Source organism: Perissodus microlepis, chromosome 20 (genome assembly GCF_051167445.1).
Source record: "Perissodus microlepis isolate ML-2025 ecotype Zambia chromosome 20, ASM5116744v1, whole genome shotgun sequence".
Taxonomy (NCBI): Eukaryota; Metazoa; Chordata; class Actinopteri; order Cichliformes; family Cichlidae; genus Perissodus; species Perissodus microlepis.
In genome coordinates, this window is record NC_140480.1 from 14,448,561 (window position 1) to 14,473,123 (window position 24,563).

The 24,563-nt window shown below is 41.2% G+C and overlaps 1 protein-coding gene across 2 annotated transcripts in view; it reads right to left on the reverse strand.

Moving 5' to 3' along the window:
- Positions 1–4,075: 4,075 nt before the first annotated feature.
- plxnb1a (plexin b1a) overlaps positions 4,076–24,563 on the reverse strand; it is a 74,703-nt gene continuing 54,215 nt past the window's right edge. For both annotated transcript variants that reach the window (XM_084916767.1, XM_084916766.1), the window contains 21 exons: positions 22,240–22,376; positions 21,984–22,157; positions 21,087–21,321; positions 20,737–20,979; positions 18,944–19,120; positions 18,674–18,822; positions 18,473–18,573; positions 18,170–18,387; positions 17,709–17,887; positions 17,549–17,615; positions 16,369–16,515; positions 15,269–15,443; positions 13,770–13,873; positions 13,549–13,633; positions 13,014–13,186; positions 11,067–11,227; positions 9,874–10,021; positions 8,905–8,969; positions 8,316–8,391; positions 8,017–8,091; positions 4,076–6,496 (listed from right to left, as the gene is read on the reverse strand). In XM_084916767.1, the coding sequence (XP_084772893.1) occupies positions 6,392–6,496; positions 8,017–8,091; positions 8,316–8,391; positions 8,905–8,969; positions 9,874–10,021; positions 11,067–11,227; positions 13,014–13,186; positions 13,549–13,633; positions 13,770–13,873; positions 15,269–15,443; positions 16,369–16,515; positions 17,549–17,615; positions 17,709–17,887; positions 18,170–18,387; positions 18,473–18,573; positions 18,674–18,822; positions 18,944–19,120; positions 20,737–20,979; positions 21,087–21,321; positions 21,984–22,157; positions 22,240–22,376 (2,994 nt within the window). In that variant the 3' untranslated portion in view covers positions 4,076–6,391. The remainder of the gene's footprint in view (positions 6,497–8,016; positions 8,092–8,315; positions 8,392–8,904; positions 8,970–9,873; positions 10,022–11,066; positions 11,228–13,013; positions 13,187–13,548; positions 13,634–13,769; positions 13,874–15,268; positions 15,444–16,368; positions 16,516–17,548; positions 17,616–17,708; positions 17,888–18,169; positions 18,388–18,472; positions 18,574–18,673; positions 18,823–18,943; positions 19,121–20,736; positions 20,980–21,086; positions 21,322–21,983; positions 22,158–22,239; positions 22,377–24,563) is intronic.

Consider the following 24,563-nt stretch of genomic DNA (forward strand, 5'->3'; position numbering starts at 1 on the left):
ACAGGGATCACAGACTGCTAAACCTGCCTGCAGCACATTCTTAAGGATTAAAATAAAGTCGTTAGAACAGAGGTTGGCTGAAAGTCCCATTTTTTAAAAACAGATTGCAATTTAAAACCCTCTCTGTATGAGGATTTTACATTTAGATGAGCTCAGCTTTTGAGGAAGAAGTTTAACAGAAGCACCTGGCACAATCTTGACAAATATGTTGTACACTTGATCTTACAGCCTCCTTCACATCTCAGTGGCTGGGTCTGCTTTTTCTTGCCAACACCATGCTGTTAACACTCTTACATGGCACCGCATTTTATAGTGGATGCCGTGGAGCAAAGGAGCTCCTGGCTCATAAAACAGGGAAGCGTGTTGAAGGCAGAGGAATGAGGGTTGGGTGTGTGTGATGTGAGATATCAAGAGGCCTGTCGACCTCACATGAATAACTGTTAATAGTCAGATGACACATGATGGCATCGCGTCTCCTTGAAATTTTCCAGCTGCAAAGCACACGAAACTATAGCTGGAGTGTGTTTACTGTACATGACAGCAGACAATCCTAACCTCCAGATGATATCATCATACTTCAGCCTTTTGTCTCAGCCAGCCTTTCACTGAGACCATTTCTGATGAAGATCTCTCTTTGCTTCTGTCTTTGCTGCATTTTCTTTACTTTTTCTAAAGGGCATAACTTTCAGATACTGTTCATCTGCTGTAGATCATTTTTAGGCCTGCCACTTCTTCGTCCTCCATTTGTCTAGTTTCCTCAGTTCTCTTTTTAAGGACAGGCTGCACACGGCAGCACGGTGGTTAGCACTGTTGTCTCACAGTCCTGAGTCCAATTCCACCATCAGGCCAGGGTCTTTCTGTGTGGAGTTTGCATGTTCTCCCCATGTACTCTGGCATCCTCCCACAGTCCAAAGACATGCAGTTATTGGGGAAAGGTTAATTGGAAACTCTAAATTATCCATAGGCGTGAATGTGAGAGTGAATGGGTGTCTGTGTCTATGTGTTAGCCCTGCGACAGACTGGCAACCTCTCCAGGGTGTACCCTGCCTCTCACCCTAAGACAGCTGGGATAGGCTCCAGCCCCCCCACGACCCTGATAAAGGATAAGCGGAAGTAAATGGATGGAGGCTGCACACCATGCCCATATGGTTTTCAGGTTAACGGTTAATGGTATTGTGGGTGCAAAAATACTATTTTAAGCCTGCCAAGCTGTTATCTTTGGCATTTTTCATAGATTCCAAAGATGACTGAAGAAATGGGAACATATTATATGTTTTTGCAACAGGCTGCTAGTAAGTGCCGACTGTGGCTCAGGGGGTTGGGAAGCGCATCTGTAACCGGAAGGTCGCCGGTTCGATCCCCGGGCTCTCTGTCCTGGTCGTTGTGTCCTTGGGCAAGACACTTTACCCTCCCGCCTACTGGTGTTGGCCAGAGAGGTCGATGGCGCGATATGGCAGCCTTGCTTCTGTCAGTCTGCCCCAGGGCAGCTGTGGCTACAGTGTGAGAGTGAATGAATAGTGGCATTGTAAAGCACTTTGGGTGCCTTGAAAAGCGCTATATAAATCCAATCCATTATAAAAGATGTGAATTTAAATGGGGTTTTTTGCTAAGGTGTTTGTTATGTGCTGACACAGTATGTGTCTGTTTAAAAAAATGATGTGAATCAAATGCTAGAGAATAGTAGGTATCACTGCAAAGATTCAAGCCAAAAATCAAAACACGTGTTCGACCAGTTCTGGTCCAAAACAACAAACTCCATCTGCACTGCTTTCCAGCTCAGGCCACCAAACGTTCAGCAGACCATGGAGACCATTTAGAGATTCACAGGTTCAGAATGTAGGATTAAACACAGGCATTAACCTACTGAGTACTTTTACAAATATAGGCTGTTATACTGATCTCTTGAAACATATTCCAAGCCTGTTTGGACTGTAGAACAAACAAAGCTCAAGCCAGGGCTTCTTTAAAGTTCTCGCTAGGCTGTTTTGTTGCACAGCGTCGGAGCGAGCAGGTGTCCATTCTTGTTTTCCAGCCCATCCTCTCATGTCCTGGTATTACTCTCTAATGTTGGTCCAATCTTAATCCTAAAAGCCTGTGCTGGCTGTTACCATTCTCCAGTTGCACAGAGCTGTAATAACACACTTCCCACAGGAGCAATCGGTGTGTGTGTGTGTGTGTGTGTGTGTGTGTGTGTGTGGGGAGAGAAATCAAAATAGCACCTGCACAAATTCAGATCATTGGGTTAGTAGGGGATAAATAAATAGATAATGCAACCAACTTCTTCCTTAAAGTATACATGCTAACTCATGCGTTTGATCCCCCCCGCCCACTACAGACTGAACTGTGACCTGCACTGTTTTTTGCTATGACCACAGTCAGCCAGCCTGTCTTTGGTTTACAACTTGAAACATATACAAAGAACGCACACATTAAATATCTTCAGGGGTGACTACGTTTCATCGCCCGCCTGCCCCAAGAAAACACATACAAACACCACACTGACTGGCAGCTTATATAGAAATACTTCATATTTTTACTGATAATCTGAGCAGTCATACTTATTACTGTTATCTCTGTGTGGAGCATGGTGTGGCATTACCAGCTGCATGTGACAGGTGCTCATACTCGTACATTTACAGACGTCTAAATATGGAGTCTCTATCCTGGATTACTGATGACAGGAAGCAGTTAATATACGAGCTGACACTCAGCTACTGCACTAATCGCTATCAAGAACCAGGGACTTGTCACAGTGCTGATGGGATGCTGTTTAAAACCAAACAAAAAACGTAAAAGAATGTATTTCACTGGAAATGAAATACATTCTGTATATTGTTGAGTCTATGATAATACTGTGTTTGATACACTCAGCTTCCCAACAAAGGCATGTGGCTGCCACCTGTTTAACATTTAGACAGAAAAAGTGACCGATCGAACTAATAGCAGTGACAATAACTGGACTGGATCTGTGAGCTGGATCCATCCAGGTTTTAACGCTCTCATTCTAGAAATGGATCATCTTGCAATGGAAATGGGACTGTGACATGTTGGCTGAGACCTGACTATTTTTTCTACAATACTGCATGAGTACTAGGGACGGACCCAAGTGTTTACCACAAACTTGGTGAAGACAGTGTGTGGGACTAAAAGTGGATCTTAACACTACTAAAACCTGCTGTTTCACCAACAGCCAGTCAGTCCCTGCAGCCTGCTCCATATTAAAATGTCTAACTGTAGTTTACACGTCTTAATTGCCAATTAATGTCTTTGTAACAAGTGCATTTCTCTCTATATTTTTCTGTAGCTCATTTCTCTGTATGTTGAGGCTTAGAGGTGTTTGGGGTAGGCCGTTTCATGTAAAAATGCACCAACAGGTGTCTGCAGCATGCATGCTGACGTTACTTTCACCAAATCAATCTGATAAACTGAACCTGTTGATTGTATTTGTGTTGTTGGTGCCTTTTTTGAACATTTTATTGGAATTGTCTGATAAATGACAATCCAAGAAGTCAGTGAAATTCTAGTATTTTATTTGTCATGTTAACTAACACTAAACAGCAGATAAAAACTCGTTAACTTCAGCTGTTCTTCAGTAAATATGGCAACTTTTGGTTCCAGAAAAATCAGCATACCTAATGAAGAGTATGTGTTTTAGTGTGATAACCATCTTTAAATGTCATAGTAAAAAATAAAGAAAAAGAAAAAGAAAGGTGTACCTAGTTAGTTGCCTGAGTTACATTTGCCCATTTTTACCAGTGGCTATATATATATATATATATATATATATATTGTGCTGGCTCACTAGCTTCTGGATAGACGGAGGTGTTCAGTTACAGTGTTTTAATGAGGACAGAATCACATATATTAAAAAATTTTGAAATATTTTAGGATCCTTACCTCAAATTATATAAAAGCACTTTGAAGTGAAAATGAACTAGACATGAATTAAACTGAACTGTACAAGTGAACCATATTTGCTCCAGAAAACACATCAAGATCCTCCTTCTTTCAAAAGAAGTCAAAATTAACTCATGTTCCAAAAAATATTTACACACAAATTTAATAATGCAAAAAATGAAACTTCTGTTAACATCTGGACCTGTTTATTGCATCACATTAAACTGTTGTTAGGTTCATCCTATCAGTTGGTTAGAGAACGCTAAAGTCATGATTACTTAGGAAAAGTATGTACAGAACAAACATTAGAACTGAGCTTTGCTTACACAAGCAACACCAATGCGCATGGTAAAAACAAGAAATCCTGTTTGTTTGCTTTTTAAATTTACAAGATAACTGCCTTGAAACATTTAAAATGGGTCCAAATTGTTCAAAAATAATCAGCATCTGAGAACAAGTGGATTTGAGTTTGAAGTTTGAAACTCCTCAAATCCAACTCGATGTACAAAAAAACCCAAAACAAAAAACATCTGAATGTGATGGGAATAAATGTTTCATAGATCTGTAAGGAAAAATCCAACAACATATGCAATAAAATAAATAAACAATAAATTAAACTGGGAAAATAAAAGGATTCTCGCATGAGGCGTGGCAGAGCAACAGGCACCTTTGTTAGGCAATTACAATGTGTGATTATAAGTCTCAGAGATGAGCTTTTCCCCCTTTTTGTAAAGGGAAAAAAATTACACATACACTGACACTGCTTCATCAGCGTAACAAGATTCAGCGAAAACATATTTTTCCTGAAACAATGAATTTAAGCAGTGGTCATGTGACCACAGAGAAGAGAAAACCGGTTTTCCTGAAAATATATATAAAGTAGAGCCCGACCAATTTATCAACGGGCTGATGTCGTTAGCCAATATTAGCTATTTACAGATCTGTTGGTGTCAGGATTTATAATGGCCAATAAATGGAAACTAAAAAGTAAGTAAGTAAAACAGAGACGGGAGAAACACCTTTCTACTATTTTATGTGGTGACAGTGTATCGATTGGTGACCCGAGGGCACTCTGTAAGGGTTGGCAACGTGTTTGGAACGGCAGACGCAACAATCAGCTGATCTATGCAGGATGGGCCAGAGTGAGAAAGAATACATAAATAATTTTATTTAATTGTGTACTTTAGACAGTGACCCTAGAAAACTTGTGTTAGATTCAACCTGACTTTAAAGGGAAAATGATTTCATCATAGTTTAGTGTACAAATCAAGTATTCATTGAGTTTATTCCACATTTTATTTGTTTTGCTTCTCTATAACAACCTATGAGACACCTTTAAAATCAAAAGTAAATGTCCCCAGTATTTGACATTTCTAAAAGTGTTCCTCAGTTCTTTTGTGCATTTTATTTTTAATATTTTTGCTTTTATTAGTTAAGTTCGGGTTTGAGCTCGTATGAATTTTGTCTGCATGTAGTTTAACTTGTGTAGAAGATTTGACTTTCGGACGGACTGTTCTTAAGTCAGCTACAAATGTCTTTGTCAAACTGCTTTGCGTCTGCAAATAAAAGCAAAGATTGCAAAATGCAACAAAATTTGTGAAACGTTACCTAAAAAAGAAAATTCCCCAAGCTGTAGGTTATCTTTTTTAAAAAAAAGCAGATTGAGAGCTTTTATAAAACATTAGTCTTGGCTTTAAACTAAATTAGGCAGCAGCTACAAATTACAGTAAAAGAACTGGTAATGACGAGCTTAAAAAATGAAATATACCCAGGGAAACCATCCAATAACAGCTAACTGAACATGACAACAGAGTAAGACTTGGAAGGTTGATCTCAGGAAGGTAAAAACAGAATGAAAACATACTTCAGATTCAATACGTGATAACATAGACCACTGACAGTGTCATTATCAATTTGTAAGACTTTGAGAAAACATGGTAGAAAACTCCAAAGCTGTTGGTGTTTAAGGTCAAATCCTCCTTTCCCTTTTGCCACTTTATTTTGTCCTCCAGCACACTTAGATTTTCTTTTTTCTCCAACAAATCTACATTTAAACTCGGGGCAGGAATGTTCTGTGCAGTAACTCTGAAAAATGTCCATCAAGAAAGAGAAACCCCCCCAAAATGATCTCTTTTGTTTTGTTATTAATTTCCCTTTAGGTGACTTAAACATCAGAAATCCAAGGTTCAGAAGAAATTCCTTTGTTTTGATGTGCTCGGTTTCACATTTTCTCAGTTTTTTCCCCCTCCTCAGCGATGTGGCGCTCTTTTTGCTCCCAAAATGAGACAAAAGAGGAGTGTAATTGTGCACACCGATTCAGCACAGGAAACACACCTCACTAACAATTAGTCTGTCAAAATGACAGCAGAATCACAGTATGTGACCAAATAGTCCTTTTTCTTAGGGAAAAAAACGTTTTCTTTTTGTTTTGTTTTTTTCCAAGGAGATGTCAAAGAAAGTTTCTTTCCACAAATGTCTATCTCAGCCGTGGAAATCATAGGTCTGTAACCTTGTTTTCAACGGCAGCTGCTATTTGTTGGAGCCTGTATCCAAGCTGCATCTTCTGAGCCGTGCAGTCCTCTTCCAGAGCTGTGATAATCTGATAGAAGGTAAAAAGAGTTCAATTAAAATTCTTACTTAACATATTAAAGTTAGAGCAATGAGCCATCTTCCTTGAAAAGATTTCACTCCTATAGAAGCTTCTCACGCTTTGGTTGCTAGCAGATTGCTGCAGTCAAGTGTAGTTGAAGACCCCAACTTAAGGATATTCCTGGGTGCACATTTGCAGACAAGATGGCATCTTCCATGCAAACTACAGACAACTTTGGAAATCTACTAGAATCAAAACAGTTCCAAGAAAGTTTGAATCAACTGGTTGGGAATACAAGTTTTCCTTTCAGTGGTTGCCAGATCATTGTGGACTTGTCCCTAAAGCTGTGCGATTTTTGGCCCATTTTGAGCCGATTTTTCAGTCGTGCGACCGTTATAGTGATCGGCTCGATTTTGGCCTTCATCGTGCGTCGTGCATCGTGTAGTATATGTGGGGTAACGAGAAGCGATTAACACCTCACGACCAGCTCCCGATCATCAATCGCTTGGTCGGGAGGATTTCAAACCTCCCGTCACCGCAGCTGCTCACACTGCGCACGTGCAAACACATAAACGTCGGTGAAAAAGACGGAGTAGCACGGCAGTGCAGCGTGTGATCTGGACACAAGCTATGGAGGCACTTGTAGAACTTTGGAAAGCTCATCCGAGCCTTTTCCATGTGGCCTCACAAAATCAATACGACCACAACAACCGTGAAAATAGTTGGATTTACATTGCTGCTCAATCACAGCTGCCTGATCAATGTTTTTCATTAGCAATTTAGCAAAGCTGATGGTGGTGGTGTGCGTGTCTGTGTGAGTGAAAGACAAAGAGGGAGAGTGAGCGACAGATCTTCTGTTATAACCTTCATTTTTATGGACGCACAGTGTGAGCACTCGGGTCGCATCAGAGCATCGGGCCGTATATCATCGTGACCTACGAACTTCTAACCCTTGCAAGTCAATCGTACAGTTTGAGCAGAAGCTGAATAACGCGACTGAAAAAAAATCGCAGTGTCTGCCCAGCTTAAGCCTCTATGACTGGAGCCTTGAGCGTACAGTGTGACACATCTAAAATGGCAGACAAGTTAACATCACATTGCTGCAAAATCTCAATGAAAGTCTAAGGAAACAGCCATCTGCGCTGACCTTAGTAAACACTTTTCCTGGTGAGTTTATGGGCTCAGTTACTAATTTTGAGCAATACAATATGAAACCTTAAGTCTGCGTTGTGTCAAATTATAACAAGAACTACAAAAAGCAAATACTGTTTCTGTTGAGTATTTAATGCTGTTTTGTATGAGACAACTGTGGACTTCAGAGATCGGACATCCAAATATTTCAGGGAATTCAATGAGTTTTTCAATCAATAACTTGAGCTACACTCCTGACAGTTCATACATATGCACATAGCCAGCTCTTTAAATAATGATTACATGAAATCCCTGTCAGCTCACAACTAGTAAATCTCTCCCCTGACAGCATACTATGCAATGCAAGCATCATGTTTGCGTAATTTTGTGATACTCACCTGATCGTAGTATTTGTTGATGTACTTGTAAAGTTCATGTAAAGCCACGAGGCAGTTGACCTCAGCAGCGTAATTCTGTTCAGGGAAAGTAAAAATAGAGAGACAAAGAAACGTCAGCGGTGGAAAGCTGTTAAAAACTGCATCGGTTGCTATTCATATTTTATTTCAAACTCCACATCCAGCTTGTCATTCTCCCAGCTAAATGGAATCTTCCAGGTCCTAAAAGTATTTATGTGTTCAGCCATTGTGTAAAAAAAGGTTACTTTGACTAAATGGGAAAACAAGAGTAGGTAACGTACACGGGAGAGTTCTGCTAGGGCCGAGTTCATCTCCTGGTCACTGGCAGAGATGGTCTGACGGATGTCTGCGTAGTACCTGGAGGTACAGGGAATCACAGATTTTTACATTAAATCCACAGAAATTTGAACCCAAATGCAAGAGAGATGTTTACCCCTAATAGCTCGCCACTCTCTCCGCTGATTACTGTCAGTTCATTTTTGACTTGTTTAATTTTAAATAAGAAAATATGACAAATTATGAGTCTATGGTGTATCAGTGGGGAAAAAGATGAAGTGATCCTTTTTAAATGCAGATCAGGCTAATAAGGCTTCGAAAACAAGCACATGTGTTACCTAAAATCTTGTCTAGCAACACTTTAATATTTCAGCAGGGCGACATGCCGAGCTTAATGTGCAGAAGGTAGTAGTAAGTGTAGCAGTCTGCTCTCAGACCATCCATGCATGGAGCCTCGCGGGCTTAGTCTACCCTCTGTCTGGCGCTGACAGATCGTCCTGGGCCTCACTCTCTCCTTCCACCCCTCCCTCCTCTCTCTTCCAGAGTGTTTTTTATGCCTGGGGTCAGTGGGACGACCGGCTGCCATATTCTTACCTCTCCACCATCTGCTTGTAGCGGGGGATGTCTCTGGCATACAGCAACTTGTTGATAGGAGAGTCCTGAGTAAGGACGACAGATGTCACATAAGAGTAACGAAGCATGTAAAACAAGGAGTAATAATGTCCACAAATAATTTTGTTGATGTCAGCATGCACTGAGTACAAAACAAGGCTGCAGGGCTCATTAGACTCACATTCCTATTGCACACGAGATGATGTGTAATATCTGATCCTTGCTACATATTATGTGTTAAGTCTTAAGTAGACAAAACCCAGCCCAGACTATTAGATTTGGTTATTTATGTACTGAGGAAAACTATACGATGCTCTTTTATGTTTAATTAGAGTCGGCTGTGAATTAATCAGGTGTGAAACCCTCTGACCTTCACAGTTTGAAAGTGTGGGATTGTATATTGCAGGATTAAGACACAGGATCTTTGGATCTTAGAAAAAAGTATTTTTTACATCTCTAAAGATTTTGAAATGTCCACAGTGAGACAGTCTAAGAAAATGCTCCATAGAAAAAGGCGCCCAACAAACAGCACACTAATAACAAGGTGTGTTATCGTCTCTGAGGTAAAGAGAGACCCTGGTTAACTTCTAAGTAACAAAGGCCTCTCTCACATCCACTATGGGGACGACACTGAAGTGCTATGAAGACAAAAAGTGTGCACAGCAATGCTGCAAGGAGGGTCACAGCAGATACAATTGCTTAATTCTCTGGAATCTAATTTTGGGACCATCTTAAAATGAAACATACATAATTAACACAGGGCTCACAAACACAGAAGGACATAAGTTAAAATCTAATTCAAATTCTTTTTTTTTCCTTTTTTTTTTTTTTTAAAAAAGGGACAGTGCATATTAATCTACAAATCAATGTCAATGTGTCAGAATTAGCCAAAAGGCTATTTTTCTTCCCTCTGTAAGTGTCTCATATTTGTCCTTTACAAATGAAGCTCACCCGTCCCAGTTTATGGTCAGCTATGGTGCAAGAATCCATAAAGGTCTGAGCTATGACAGACAACACAGCATCCACGTGGTCTGACGTCTGCACATCAAAGATGAACTGCGGGTTCTTCAGGATATTGATCCAGAACCGCAGTGGCAAGCTGTTTGGTAAGGCAAGAAAACATTTACACATTTAAGCAGTGATTGTAATGTAAAAGTACAGTTATACATCAGATTTTAAAAAATGCTTCTAATCCCCTCTTATGCAGAAAAAAAGTGCAGGTTCTTTACTGGTGCTTCCACCCCTTTTGTTTGATTCTAACACACTCTGGTGTCCTGGGCCTTTTGGTTTCGTGTATCTGGAATGTGGTGAAAACGCAAAGCTCAAGTGATGTCTAAACTAACTGCTCTGAGGAGGTTTGGTTACGGCATGAATCAATGAAGAGCAGCCATAACATTTATGCATATTATGACTGACTAGATAAGCTTTAAAGAAAGGGCACATATAAATAATCACCTCATCCTTGAGTAATCGCATTAACAAGCTTGCACAAAAATACACTTTCAGCCTTTTTAGAGAGTTTAAAATATGAGAAACATGGTAAACACACAGGAATGGTTGTTATCACCAATAAGACAAACATACAAGACACTTCTTTTTGTGTCCTTTGTATATTTATTTGTCATTATTCACAATATGTAAGGTCCACGGTCTGTGAAATCATCACCACTTTTCTGGTGAGCTCTTTACAAGTACATAGAAAACAAATAAGATGCAGCCAAGTGCAGGTGGACCCACTGTCAGTAAGTGACAATGGGTTTCCCCGGAAGACCCACATAGCAGTGATGTATACAAAGGCGACAAAATCTAAGATGTCATATGTTCCTCGTGTATCAACCAAATGCTTCAAAGTAATAAGCAGTTTAATAAGTCTCTGGCAAGGTTCATGAGCCCTGGCAAACCCTGGCAAATCTCTGCTGTATCCACAAGATCTTCAAGTAAAGTCCTAGTACAGTAACACCATACTACCAGCTGTTGTCCATATGTTCTGTGTGGGGTGCTTCTTCAATCTCTGGATGGATGAAATTCCCCTCGAAGCATATCTATGCTGTGTTTCGTATGTCTCACGGCCCATGACCCATTCCTGGCTTCCAACTCTGCCTCTCAACATCCAAACCCAATATAAGCGTCTTTCACCCAGTTACCTGTTGGTTTTCCAGATGTGGATGGTCTCCGGGTCCATGATGTTGTGCTGCTGAGCCTGCTCATCCAACAAGTCGAAAAAGTATTTGACAGCTAGAGGTACAGGACGGCTGGTGCTGAGGATGGCGGTGAATAAATCATCCACAAACTTCTGCAGAGTGCCCTGAGACAGAGCAGAGAAAGCGACAGAGATAAATAAACCATGAAACAAAGAGGGGATGCTCTCTTTGAAGGGGCACTCCACAGATTATGCACATGAAGCCAAGTTAAGGTACATGTGTCATCTAACAGTTATGTAGCATTTCCTGAGGCTCTGAACAAGCCCGCGTCTATTTTTTCCCATCCCAATGTCACAGGGGGGTTTTCTCAATTTGGATTTAACTCTTTACCCCTTGAAAGCCCAGAGGACTGACCCCTAAGGCACCTGTCTGAACTGAGCGGTTTCTGTCATATTTAATGAATAAGATTCTATATTAATGGTCCATGGGATAATGCACCATGGTGTTTGGTGCAAAAATAAGAAACCGGCACACTGGGATGAATATGCAGGGCGTTCAATTAATGGAAGTTTCTATTTAATGAAATACGTTTTTGTTTTTTTCACGCACAAAAAAAAGCTACATACTGTAAACCAGTGAGTTTGATGATCACAGGGGCTCTGACCATCTTCAGGTTATGTTTAATAGTGAAACAGTGAATTGTAGGAAATACAGGATCCCAAGTTTCTTGAGCTTTAAATCTAAAACTGAAAGTGCATTATTTTGACCTCTAATGTACAGAATTTGACAAATAGATTTTTATTTTTGTTTGTTTGGGGACTTTTTAAAGTCTCCCATCATGGATGGACAATTATAAATTCTTGAAACAATTCTGCAAGTAAGCAGCACAGGCATACATTGCAACTTATGAAATATACAGTTCGTTTATTTTGTCTGGTCATCTTATCCTCACTTCAATCATCAATTTTTTTAAACCTTTAATTAGCTCAGAGTCACCAGGGAGATCACATGGAGCGAGAGGCGTCAGTCATGCACCCGCGGTGACAGTATCACAGTGATAAGGAAAGAAGAAATCCTTTCTTCTTCCTCTTGTTTTTTGATGCATCAGTGTAGCAGCTCCTCACATGCACATTCAAGGTGTGCAGAGGTCCAAAGCTGGATGCTATTTGTGTAAAAGGGGTGGTTATATGCCAGAGCCGCTGACATGAAACTATGGAAACATGTTCAATTAAATATTAATGTAATAGCAACGGCAAAAACAAGCCAAATATTTATTTGACATTTGTCTTTCAGCATAATCCGACATGCATCTTAAATCCACTGTGCTTTGTGTTCCCAGTTTATTCATTGTTCATCATTAGTACATAACGTTAACATACATTATAAAGATAAATATTTCATGAGCTCTGAATAATTTAGACTCACGCTGGTTCCTAACTGACAAAGGTTTCTTTGTGAAAACGTGAGCTCAAAATAGCACCACGCCATAGTCACGAAGGCCACCGTGTTCACATACTCAGTGTTGGCTGGCTCATAAGGAAAATATGGAACATGAGCAAATATGTTTTTCAATTATGTAATCTCTAAATGAAAAAACTTGGATTTGTTGGATTGGACCGAGTGTAGCAGGGTTTTGTGGCATCTCTATTGTGAACATGTATGGTCATGTCTCTGCACATCACACCTTCTTGCTGCTGACTCATTTCATATTTGTATATCAACTGGAGAATCCACAACAAAACCACTACATTTGGTGTTCCCAGCTGTTTACTCTGCTGCCTGGAGGCAACACAAACCTGAATAACACTCAGTAACACGTTTTGTTTATGAAAAATAAAAAAAAGGTATAAGTACCATCTGATGTGTGTTCAATTTAAATATACAAAACCTATTGAGATATTAGTGAGTGACCACCACCTTGTTTGTCCCCATTCAGACCATGTGTTTTACCTTCATGGAGAGCAGGCGTGTGAGGTAGATCTCGGGGATCGCTTTGGCTCGCTCCCCACCCTTCTCCCTCACACTACCTCTCCTGTGCTTGGGCAGCTCAGACTCCTCGCTGGCTTTTACCAGATGCCACAGTCTCACGCCTCCTTCTTCCCCATCATCCAGCATAGGGGTCTCTGGTAGGAGGGGACAAACAGTTGGATGGGTAGGTGAGAAACAGGTCACTACATTTGAGCTGTTTGTCTTTGTTTCAAGTGTTTGTACGCAGTGAACAACTGAGGTTTTTGTTCATTATTACAGCTTTTATTCCCCCCACAAACTCATCTTCACACCTAAGTCACGGCCACTGTAAAATAGGATATGCATAAACAGTCTAACAGTGCCCTCCTCTGGTTATTTAGACTGAGTTCATCTGCTCAGAGAACACACGTCTGAATGAAGGTCGCCAACCATTGCCATTAGATGCAGTTGTCTACATACAGACAGCAACGTATAACCATAATACCAACACAGGGGTAACAGATAATAATGAACTTACTCTCTCCTGGCATGTAATCGTGGCTGTCGTGAAGGTGATGTTTGTTGTTTCTGGGAACAAGGGCCACCGTCGCTCCGTCGGGGACCTGATTACACAGTCACATGACAACATTCACAATGTGATTAAAACTGCTTCCAACACTTTAATGAGTTGAGTTGAGGTGTGTGTGTGTGTGTGTGTGGGTGTGTGTGTATCAGTGTTTGTGTGATGTCAGCACTCACCTTGTAGTGCTGCAGTGTATTAAGGCGCTTCCATGAACCTTGCACTACTGATGTCAGGTCTTCATCTGATAGGATTAGGTGACCTGCAACACCTGCACGCCACTCTGAAGGGAGAAATGTTCAGGTAACCTTGAGCTTGTGCTTACAGCTGCAGAATTAAGACAGTAAACTTTGAGGATTGATAAAAACGAAAACCCTCAGGGACCACACATCCACAGATGTTATTTCCTGGGTTGAAGCTGGTAGACCAGCTGGCAGCTTTGCTTGTTTAAAGGTGCACTGTGTAAAATGTCACAACTACACACCAGTGGATTGCAGAATGCAGTCAGCTGAATTTGGTTTTCTTACCCCTCACCAATTCAAATGCATGTTCCTACCTACAGTGACTGTAATCTGTCACTGACTGCAGGCAGTGACAGATTACAGATGAACAGCAGACAAACATCTCTAGCCGCCAGTCTCCTGTTTCCCTCAACTGTCAATGTGTCCATGTCTATTTACTCTGGCGCAGGCTGTAAAATTTAAACAGATACGAGTTGATGAGCGAGTGACATTCACCTCTCACTGATGACAGAGATACTGAGAAGTTGCTGACGATACCCTGAACGTGTCTGTCAAATGGATCTAACACTGCTGACTTGAGTGTGTGAGAATGACTCAAACTGTTTATCAGATGGAAAGTGTGATTTTCGGGCCACTCGAGCTTAACATTAGCTGGAATAATATTATCCTATAACCAGCTATTGATGCTATTTAGTCGGGTGTCGCAGCTGTTCGGAGACGGGAGGGTTAGATGTGTAATCTGCTGACAATATCAGGAATAAATTAGCATGTTGTTGCACATTTCTGTGTGTTAGAGCCCTGACATCTGCTCAGGTGATGACATTTTATTAAGATGCCTGTGGCGTTGTCTCTTTCCTTCGGCTTTTCACTTATTTCTCTGATGATGAAACAGGTATGATCCTTCATAGCTTGAGTCCAAAGGTACAAACATTAATTAAAGTGTTTTGACTTCTATGGCACATTAATACCTGCAAGTTCTCTTTTCCTCCACCTTTGATGTACTACGTATGTGGCTGGTCACACGCATGAAATGTGCTCGTTGCAGTGGCGATGTCCATCTCGGCCATTGTATTCAAGATGGAAGAGCAATACGGCAGCTTCCACTCCTATTAATTTTTATGGATTAATTCTAGGTTTATCACAATGTATGAATTTGTTGGAAGATGTAATTATACACTGGTTTCTACAGATTTAGAAGTGATATCTTTTCAGCAGATGCGTTTTCACCTTTTACTTTTTCAAACCAGAACCGAGTGTTGTTTAGATGACTGGTGAGGTTGTTTAATGTTTAAATACTGACTCGATGACAGTTGTTTTGTTTTCTTTTATGCACTTCACACATAAAAACATCTGCATCTCTATAATTACAATCCTCACATAAGAGAAGACTGAAACACAAGAAAGAGTTATGCTGTTGTGAAATGAATCTGACTCACCGAGATGTAACGAGTCGATGTGCGGCCGCTGAGAAAAAGATGTTCCCTTCCAGGTTTGTTCCAGAAGTTTCTCTTTTACTTGTGTGATGGTGTCGCAGTCCAGCACCTTAGCGGGAACCGTCTGCACTGTGGTGCCGCCGCTGGCAGCTGCAGCTGGCATCACCACATTTAGAGTCTGGACACATGTACACAAATGCTGGTTATGGATAAAATGATAACACTGTAGGACACACAGCACTTTGGAGGAGTGTTTGAGTGTTCACTTGTGTGCAACCATCCACACTGGTTTGACTTTAAATTGTTTAAGCTTAAATCTTAACAGTTTGACGTTTACATTAATTTTAGTCATGTTTTATTTTAAAGATGTCAAAGTTATGTGAAAAATACACCCCATTACTCAGTAGCTTGTATAACCACCTTTAGCAATAATAACATAAAATGTCATCAGTTTAAGCATTAAGACACTTTGTCCCACTCTCACATCAGGTCTTTGAGGTTAGTGAGCATTTTTCCATGCACCGCTCTCTCTTAAGGCCCCATCACAACTTCAATCAGGTTGATGTCTGGACTTCAACTAGGCTACTGCAACATCTTGATTCTTGTCTTTTTCATCCAATCTGTAGCTGATTTGCTGCTGCGTTTGGGAGCATTGTCCTGTCACATGACCCAATTTGACGTTCTTCTGGCAGGAATTCCAAATAAGCCACACTTATTCATCCTTTTTCTAACTGTACTGTCATCAACTTTAAACTGAGGAGCTCTTGAATTTTGTTCAAGCTTGTCTGACCATTCTTTCCTGATACACCCACTCCTGGTAAGACTGTTGTATTGTTTTTATGCAACCCTGAATGCTCCAGACCAAAGTGACAAAAATCTGCTTTTATAAAGGTTCTCACGTCTTGATGACAAATTAATCATCAACACGTTGATGTGTAGGCATTTGATTAATCTCTTAATTCCTGTGGAAACAGTAAGGACGTACTTAGCTTATTAGCTTATTCAGTTAAATATCAGCATATGATAATAAACCAAACAGGAAAACATGGGTTTCTCCTTCCAACATTAACAATGCTGCAATCAAAGGATGTGTGTGTTCTAACCAGTGTGCGGTACTCCACGTCCTCTCGCAGGAGTCGGTTGTCGTTAAGTGTGTACTTGGCTTTTCCAGTCACAGCGTCCACAGGTCCCTTATCCACCTGGTGCTTTATTGCTCTGAACAGCATGTAGAAAGATTCCCCTGCTGATTCCTGGCCAGGCATGAAGAATTCATTCATTAAAGTGGTATTCCACTTCTGATCAGTCACACTGTCTTACTGGTGAGCGACATTTGATCTCCACTGACTTTCTGTGAAATGTGCTTTAAATACAGCGCATCAGTTCCTCCTGTAATGAAGTGTTTTAATGTTATAATTCAACAACTGACAGCAAATTCATGCAGCGCTGCAGTTAGCACTCCTTCCTGCTTATTTGCAACATTTATTGGAGTATCTAATCATATGAAGATGAAGTTTTTAGCATCAAGCACTTGTGTGTTCCCATGGTATGGTCTGTAATGTTACGCTATGGGTACTATTTAACGACACTGCTTGTTGAGGAACCGTCAGGCCTCAAACTAGAGATTTAGATGGACTTGTCTTCTTGCTTAGTTTAACACCGGAGCCTCCCATTGCTCTTTAAAAAAGAAATTAAAGCCAGTTTTAATACTTTAATACTGTGAAGAGACCATTGTGTGATTTTTTTTTATTAGTTTATTTTAATCAAATTTTTTGCTTTATTTCTTAGAACAAGAATTATCTTGTCTTTTTTCAGAATCATTTGAACATAAAAGGTTTTCTGATAAAACCCTAACACTGTCTTTTAGAGGAAGAGGAAGGGTAAACTCCACCAACTATACCCCTTAAAGGGTTAAAAAAATTAAATAAATCAAATTGAATTAATTTTTTTTTTTTTTTACAAAAAATATAAACTAATGAATGTTTCTGATCATCTTATTGCCAAGACTGTGCTGTGCGTTTCAAAGGGAAGAAATTTTAGCAGTTCTGTACCAAAGTTGTTAAAAATGACCTTGAAAGCACAATTTTAGCAGATTTCCCCCCTTTTCAGGTTCTTAAAACATTTTCCTGACATAAAAACTTCACAGTAAAGAGACAGTAAAAATGTTCTTTTTTATAACTTCAAATATACTATATTCTATAGTAGTAACTGATGTTCGCCATGTTTCACTGATGCTGGCGCCAGTGTCTAACCAGCTAATGTCTGGTCAACCTTAAAACAACTTACCCTCAGAAACGTGAAGAGACAAATGGACATCCAGTTTGTCAGCAGCTTCTCAACAACTGATTCAGTTCTGGGGAGGAAAAAAATGAGACACATGTAAATGATCCGTGGATGAAAAACATTTCCTACTCGCCAACTAGGACAGGTTCAAAAATGGCATCACCTCCTCAGCATCAGTTTGGGGTTCTTGGCCACATACTGTTCCACTAGATCATTGAGCAACGTCTTCAGGATGTCTGTGAAGTACTCGAGTTTACCGTGCAGAGCTACAGTCAGCAGAGAGGCCACGTAGGCCCGGTCCCTGGGGGAGAAGGTCCGCTGCACCTCGAGAGTGTGAATAAACTAGAAAAACAAAAAGGGTGAGAATATGGAGTTACTTAATCTGTGTGTGAAAAATCCCCCTTGTTTCTGTCGAGACCAGGTAAACCTTGGCAGAATAGCTCCGTATCTCTAGTATGGGACCTCCCCATCCTTCTATTGCATGCACATAAGGCTGACATTGGAGAGTAGTAGCAGCAAAATAGAACCAACAATTCTGTGGGTTGCAAAGGGGCTTGCTTTGCAAATGTAGGCGGCATAAATAAATAAACACAGATTTAATAAAAAGCAGCTGTGGAGGCTTACCTTAGTGAGAAAAAGTTTACTGTTCAGCAGATTGGACAACTGAATCAGCCCTTGCTCAACCGTCTGCCTTCGACTCTCTGGGACATCCAGATCTCGTCTCAGTGGGGACTCCTGGTGCCCCGGGAAGAAAATACGCTCAGCATACGTTCGGTAATCCAGGAAGGGAATCCCAGAGCCCACCAAATCACTGGACATGTCCATCATCTCTGTCATCAAGTCTAAAAAAAAGAATAAAGGTCTTGGTTTAGTCTAACTTTAAGGAGATGTATTCTCTAAAAGTCCAGAAGAAAAAGAGGAAGTTACCTGTGAACTCCTTCTTACAGCGGTCTCTGACACTGGTCTCCAGGTTCTCCAGCTGGATCTGGACTTTCTTATAGTCCCTCATGGCCTGTTTGCTCTTTCTCCTGACCCACAAGCCATGATGAAAAGGCAATATTACAGCCAAAACCAACCAATATGTTGATCAAATGAGAAACTGATGCTCAGTGAATTGAACATGTTTACCTGTATATGAGCACTATGATGAGCACAATGAGAGCCACTATGGATGCTCCAACACCGACTCCCACCTGAGCCTCTAGAGGAAATGTAGACTGTGTCTGGCTGTCGTACTCTACTCTGCCCAGAGAAAAGTTCAGATTTCCCATTTTCACCTGAAAAGCAGGTGAAAAAGAACAAGTTTAACACTACAGCAAGAAATCCTAAGTCCTTACTATATGAACTAGAGAGGGTTCACTGAACTCAAATTCACAGTTCTTTGTATCATGTACTCACCGTAAACTCAGGCGGACTGTCCACGCCATCCTGCTTCTTCCTACCTTTCACCGAGGGCTGCTGAGCCGGTGGCTCGCAGTACAAGTGGCTGTGTGTCAGGGTCTTCACCGAACACAGGCCGTCACCTATCCAAGCCTCCACCTCGCGCTTGGACATGGCTCGATCTAGATGTTCTCCCTTGATCAAAAAAACAGAGTACGGCTTTTCTAAAGTAGCTCTGACAAAACACAACAGCATTTCATGTGTTTAGTCAGAAGAAACCCAGCCTCTGCGGAAAGAATGTAATTTCGCTCTTCTTCCACTCTCAGCTACAGCGTTCAATAAAATGTTATTATTATTTATATTTCATAGAAGGACATTCATATGACTTATTTCTCAATATGTTCTTTGAAACCTGAACCAGTAAGTGGAAAGACTTGGGCTACGTTCACACTGCAGGCGAAAGCGCATCAAATCCGATTTTTTTGACCCTGTGCGACCCATAGCCGATCATGGTATGACAGTGCGAACGGCACAAATCCGATATTTTCAAATCCGATCTGGGTCACTTTCGTATGTGGTACTGAATCCGATACATATCCGATGTTTTAGAAAGCGACTGCTGTTTGAACGGTCATGTCGCATTAAACCCGTCTTTTACCTCACTGACACAAGACAGCGCCAGAGAAGCGCCCGAGAAGACATCGCGAACGCTTCCTGGCCATCCAGTGTAGATGTTAGTGAAACTGTTGGGAAGACAACGTTGGAGAAACGTGAACATTTTATTTGTACTGTATAACCTGCAGATTCTGACAGAAATCTGCAACTATCCTTTGAAGCACCGCTCCTCTAAAACAGCAATAAGGATAATTATTAGGTTATCTGCATTATTATGTAAATAACAAAATAACTTAAAGCAAAGATTGGGAAACGTAAAGTCCGAAGTCTTTATATTAAGGGCCATCAGTCAAACGATACTGTTTGCTCTGGGTCTAAACAGAGCGCGTTGTGTGTGACATCATCTTTTGCGCATGCGGGTCACTTTGAGGGTTCACACTAGAGTGCGTTTTCTGGTCGCATTTTATTTGTAGTGTGAACAAGCAGACAAAAAAAATCGGATTTGATCAAAAAATCGCAATTGAGCATTAACACCTGCAGTGTGAACGTAGCCTTACTGAGGATAGGAGGTGGTCCTATGCAGACTTCTTAAAGCCTTTTATGTTATTTAAAGATGTAGTTGCATATTGTGCCCACAAGGAGGCAATGTATGCATACAGCGTATGGTCTGAGTGTGCCTTGAGAACGACTCCAGGCCACATGAAATAGGAAACACATTATCTGCATTACTTTGCCAATCACGATGATCGTTTTTATGACTATTTTGATAGTGTGCAATTATTAAATGTGGGATTTATATGGGTTTTATCCAATTTCCTTTCCATATTTGGAGCATTCAGACAGCTCTTATCATGCCTGCAGTGCAGTGTACTTGACTGCAGTGCAGAGAGGTTGCTTCTCTCAGTTAGGGACCTTACTAAAGAAACTGACTGTTAAAACTTACCACACTGCTGAAAGTAGTACAGAAACAGGAAATGACAGACCTGTCACCAGAGAGTTTTGTCCATCTAACCACAACAACTACTTCTTCCACAAAGTGGCATGTTGTTGTGTTTTCTATTCATTGTTGGCGTTTTATTTTATTTTATTTTTTCAGACTCACTTCAACAACACTGTAAGACTGTTTGTTTAACACAGTCTTGAGCAGAAACAAAGTGGTGCCAGTTTATTTCAAGCTCGAGGTTCCCGTAACTCACCTCGACAGAGATGATGCTGCCGGGTTTGTGATGGTACGGCTTGCTGGGATCATTCCGGTTCAGCTTGTAGAGCGTGGGGTTGAGTTCATACCTAAAGGCTTCCCTACCCACGGTGTTGAAGTCAAAATGAAGGCTGTCCAACAGGAAGTGAACTTTGACCCTTGCATTAATGGCCTCTGGGCCCACGGCCGGGGTCGGGCACAAGATGAGGGAGGAGCTGTTCACCGTGCAGCGAGACTCGTACTGGAAGAGAGCACGGGGGAAGTGAAAAAGAAGATAATTCTTGGATGCATATTTTAAACAAAATCAGTGCAGTAAATAATCTTTTCTGTACAATCCCATGAAGACACCTGTTTGACACGGCAGAGCGTCCCCTCAGGGCAGTCCGCCTCTGGAACAATCCTCCTCCATCTCTTCAGCGGACCCTGGTGATCCTGTCCTCGGTTCAGGCTTCCTTCTTTCTTCTTAACCACACTTCTCCGCCTCCTGGGAGGGAGAGTATCACGAGGACTGAGGGTAACCCTCATTTTTGGCTCCTGGACCACATCCAGGTTCTGACCAGAAACTGTGATGATTCTGCCTCCACTGTGGGGGAAAGCAGTAGGAAAGAAAATGAGTTCAGTGGATTTGTGTTAATTTAATATGTCTGTCGTCACTTTTACAATACTGCAATATTTAATACCGAATTGCTTAATACCTTACACATGCACTGATACAAGTGTAATTTGGGGGGCTAACCCACCCTGGGGTGAGCCTACTCCAGCTGTCATTGGGTGAGAGGAGAGCACACCCCGGCCACACTGACCGTCCATTACAGGGTTAACACAGAGTTACAGTCCTCTACTCACAATCATATTCACCTAAAGCCAGTTTAGAATCACCAAAATCCCTAAGATGTGGGAGGAGAGCCCATGCAGGCAAAGGGAGCACATGCAAACTCCAGACAGAAAGGCCCCGGCCGGCCAGCAGATTGCTGTGAGGTGACTGTATTAATCTTGGATCAGGGTTTGTTTTATAAACCGTGTGTGTCCCTTTTCTATAGCTTTCTATAGGTTTGTTTCAATATGGAAAAACTTATGTTTCTCTTTAGACTCTGAAATTAAAGTTTTTAAGCTCATCAAATAGATAATATGGGTGATGATCCATTTTATTGGTGATTTAATAAAAATGGATTTTATAATATTAAAAGCATTTTACTTGTCTTCATTAATGGACTAGATGTATACAGTTATATTCCACTAAAGCACCTGAGAAAGCTTTTGGATGGAGCAGCCTTGGTGATGTTTGGGTTGGGGGTGTAATGATACACCGAGCCCTTCAGGTGGCGCTCTGCACCACCAAACCGCACAGTGATGCTGTGTTCTCCCGTCCTGTTGCTGCCTCGGGTCAGACAGCTGATGTGATCCTTCTGGATGTCGCGCCTGAGAAGAGGAACGTCTTTTAGATTTTAACCCACAAATCAAATCCTGCAGCATGAACAGGATTTATTCTGGAAGTGCTTACACATCACACGGTATTCCTCCAATTAAGACGCTGACTTCGTTCAGGTGTCCTGTCCTCAGTGCTTGGCCTGTGATGGTGAGAGAGGAGCCGCCTGCTTTGGGCCCTCTGTGGGGGAAGATGCTGCTTAGCACGGGATTCTGGAGAGAGAAGAGAGATCAAGCATGAGACGCAAAGAATAAAAGTGTAATCGATAACTCAATACTGAGATGAAGATTTATAGGGAAGATAAAAAGAAAGGCCAGGGCATTCTGGGAAACACTGGTAGTGTGCCTGATGGCTGTTGAGGGTAGCAATTCATTTGCTTGTCATTTGCAAAGATGGTAGACTTAATTAAGTCTACCATCAGGGCTTCAGTCCTTCTTCTGCTATGTAAATAAGCAGATGCGCTCCTACTGTATTGTATTGCAGTGCCTTTCTTGCATTTCAAACACACTTTGAGGCCTTATTAAGAAAATCCATGTGGGAGCTGAGGTTTCCGTAATTGGCCAGATTTCTGTTGCGAGAAAGCTTCTCTCACAAACAGCAGCAGTTGTGGACGACTCTTCCTAATGCCGCACTCGAGCGCTGACACATCGCAGCCTCATCACTTTCTCCAAAGGAGGCGTTTTGAAAAATACCAGGGGACCCCCCCGCTCCCGCCCATCTCGGTCAGGTCTGGGTCCGTCTGCTTTGGTCCACACCCCAGGGCGATTAGCGTGTTCTTGCATGTGCAACTGGAGCAAACTCAGGGGGAATCACAGCAGAGTTCAAACTAAATAACTGCTGCCTGTGATCTGGGTGTGAAAATGCCCCTGAGATGGCCTGGTTTTGTTTGGTTTTTTTAAATGCTTGTTTAATTTCTTGTAAATTGCAGCACTGTGCTGCAGCAGTTTCTGCAGATAAGAAGGGTGTTTATGGACACATAAACATTTAACATCACGTATGAATATAACCCAGTTTTCCTCATAAGTGATCTTGGCAGCTAGATTTCACAACAAAGAAAAGCAATGCCTTATCTGATTCTCACATATGCAGACCTGTGTGTGCATGAGTGCGTGTATCTGTGCGTGTGTGGGTCCGTGTGTGTGTGTGATAAGAGAGACAGAAAATGAACAAGTCTGCTTAGCATTTCACTGTGTGTAACGCCTGAGTAACCCGACTTGTTTGAATTTAAGAACATTGCTGAACTGCTATACCGTTACATCATTATATCAGTATGTAGTTACAGCTCTACTGCTATGAATAGAACTGTTACTGCTGTAAACTTCATTTTGATTATAACAGTTCAGCCAGAAAGCTCACATTTAACTGACAGATTAATGGTGCCTATGTTGGCCTAGGACACGCACGGGAAAAATATTTTTGATCTCAAGATGTTAAAATAGAACAGAACAGAATTTAGGTGTCTAGCTTCTGAGCCAATCAGAGGACCATGCAAAAGAAAGACATTAGTGAGCGATGCATAAATATTCCCCCTTCCACTGAGGCTGAGGTGGATGCTGAAGGTGATGGAGGGGTTGAAAGAGCAGGTACAGCAGGCATGTCAGAGAGAAAATCTGTAGATAGATAAAAACAGACTGAAAGTGTGTGAGGAAGTGCAGCTGGAGGTGCCTGCCTGAGCTATCTATAAGGGCTTCACACTGTTGTTCATATACATTGACATCATGAGAATATGTAGACACATAAGTACAATATGTCAAGAAGGTGTACCTGCTAACTGATACAGTGCTTGAGCCACTATAAACCCAACAGTGGTTCTCAGGAAACAACTCCTTTTACTTTGGATCTTTAGGTCCTTCGTTACGTTTGTTACTTTGTTATGTTCCCATTTGAAGTTTAAACTTTTGAAATGTTTCATTTTATTTACATTTTTAGTGCATTATTTCTTTCTTTTTGACCCATTCGTGGTAGCCCTCTGAAGAGTGAACAGGCTTCTTTCTGAACAGTTTGGGGTTGACTCAACACTGTACGAGTAAGTCTAAATAACCGAAATGGACACAAATCAAGATAAATGATAACAGAAAAAATCTTCAATTCATTAAATACAGAACAAACAGGCTGCTGACTGAGCCAACCTCAGCCTCTTAATTGTGGACCTCATCCTTTGTTATTCTCGACACCTATCTTGCAAGGCCTTTCTCCTAAAATCTCTCTTTAGCATTGCTGTTTCTTGAACATGTGCGCATACACACAACCTAATGTATTATTATATTTTGTTTTGCTTTGTTCTCCTTTTGTCCCTCTTTTGCAAATGCTGGCTTTTGGACTAAACAATTCAATTACCGTAGTTTTCTTGTCATAAGCCGCTACTTTTTTCCCCACACTGTGAACACTGCGGCTTATAC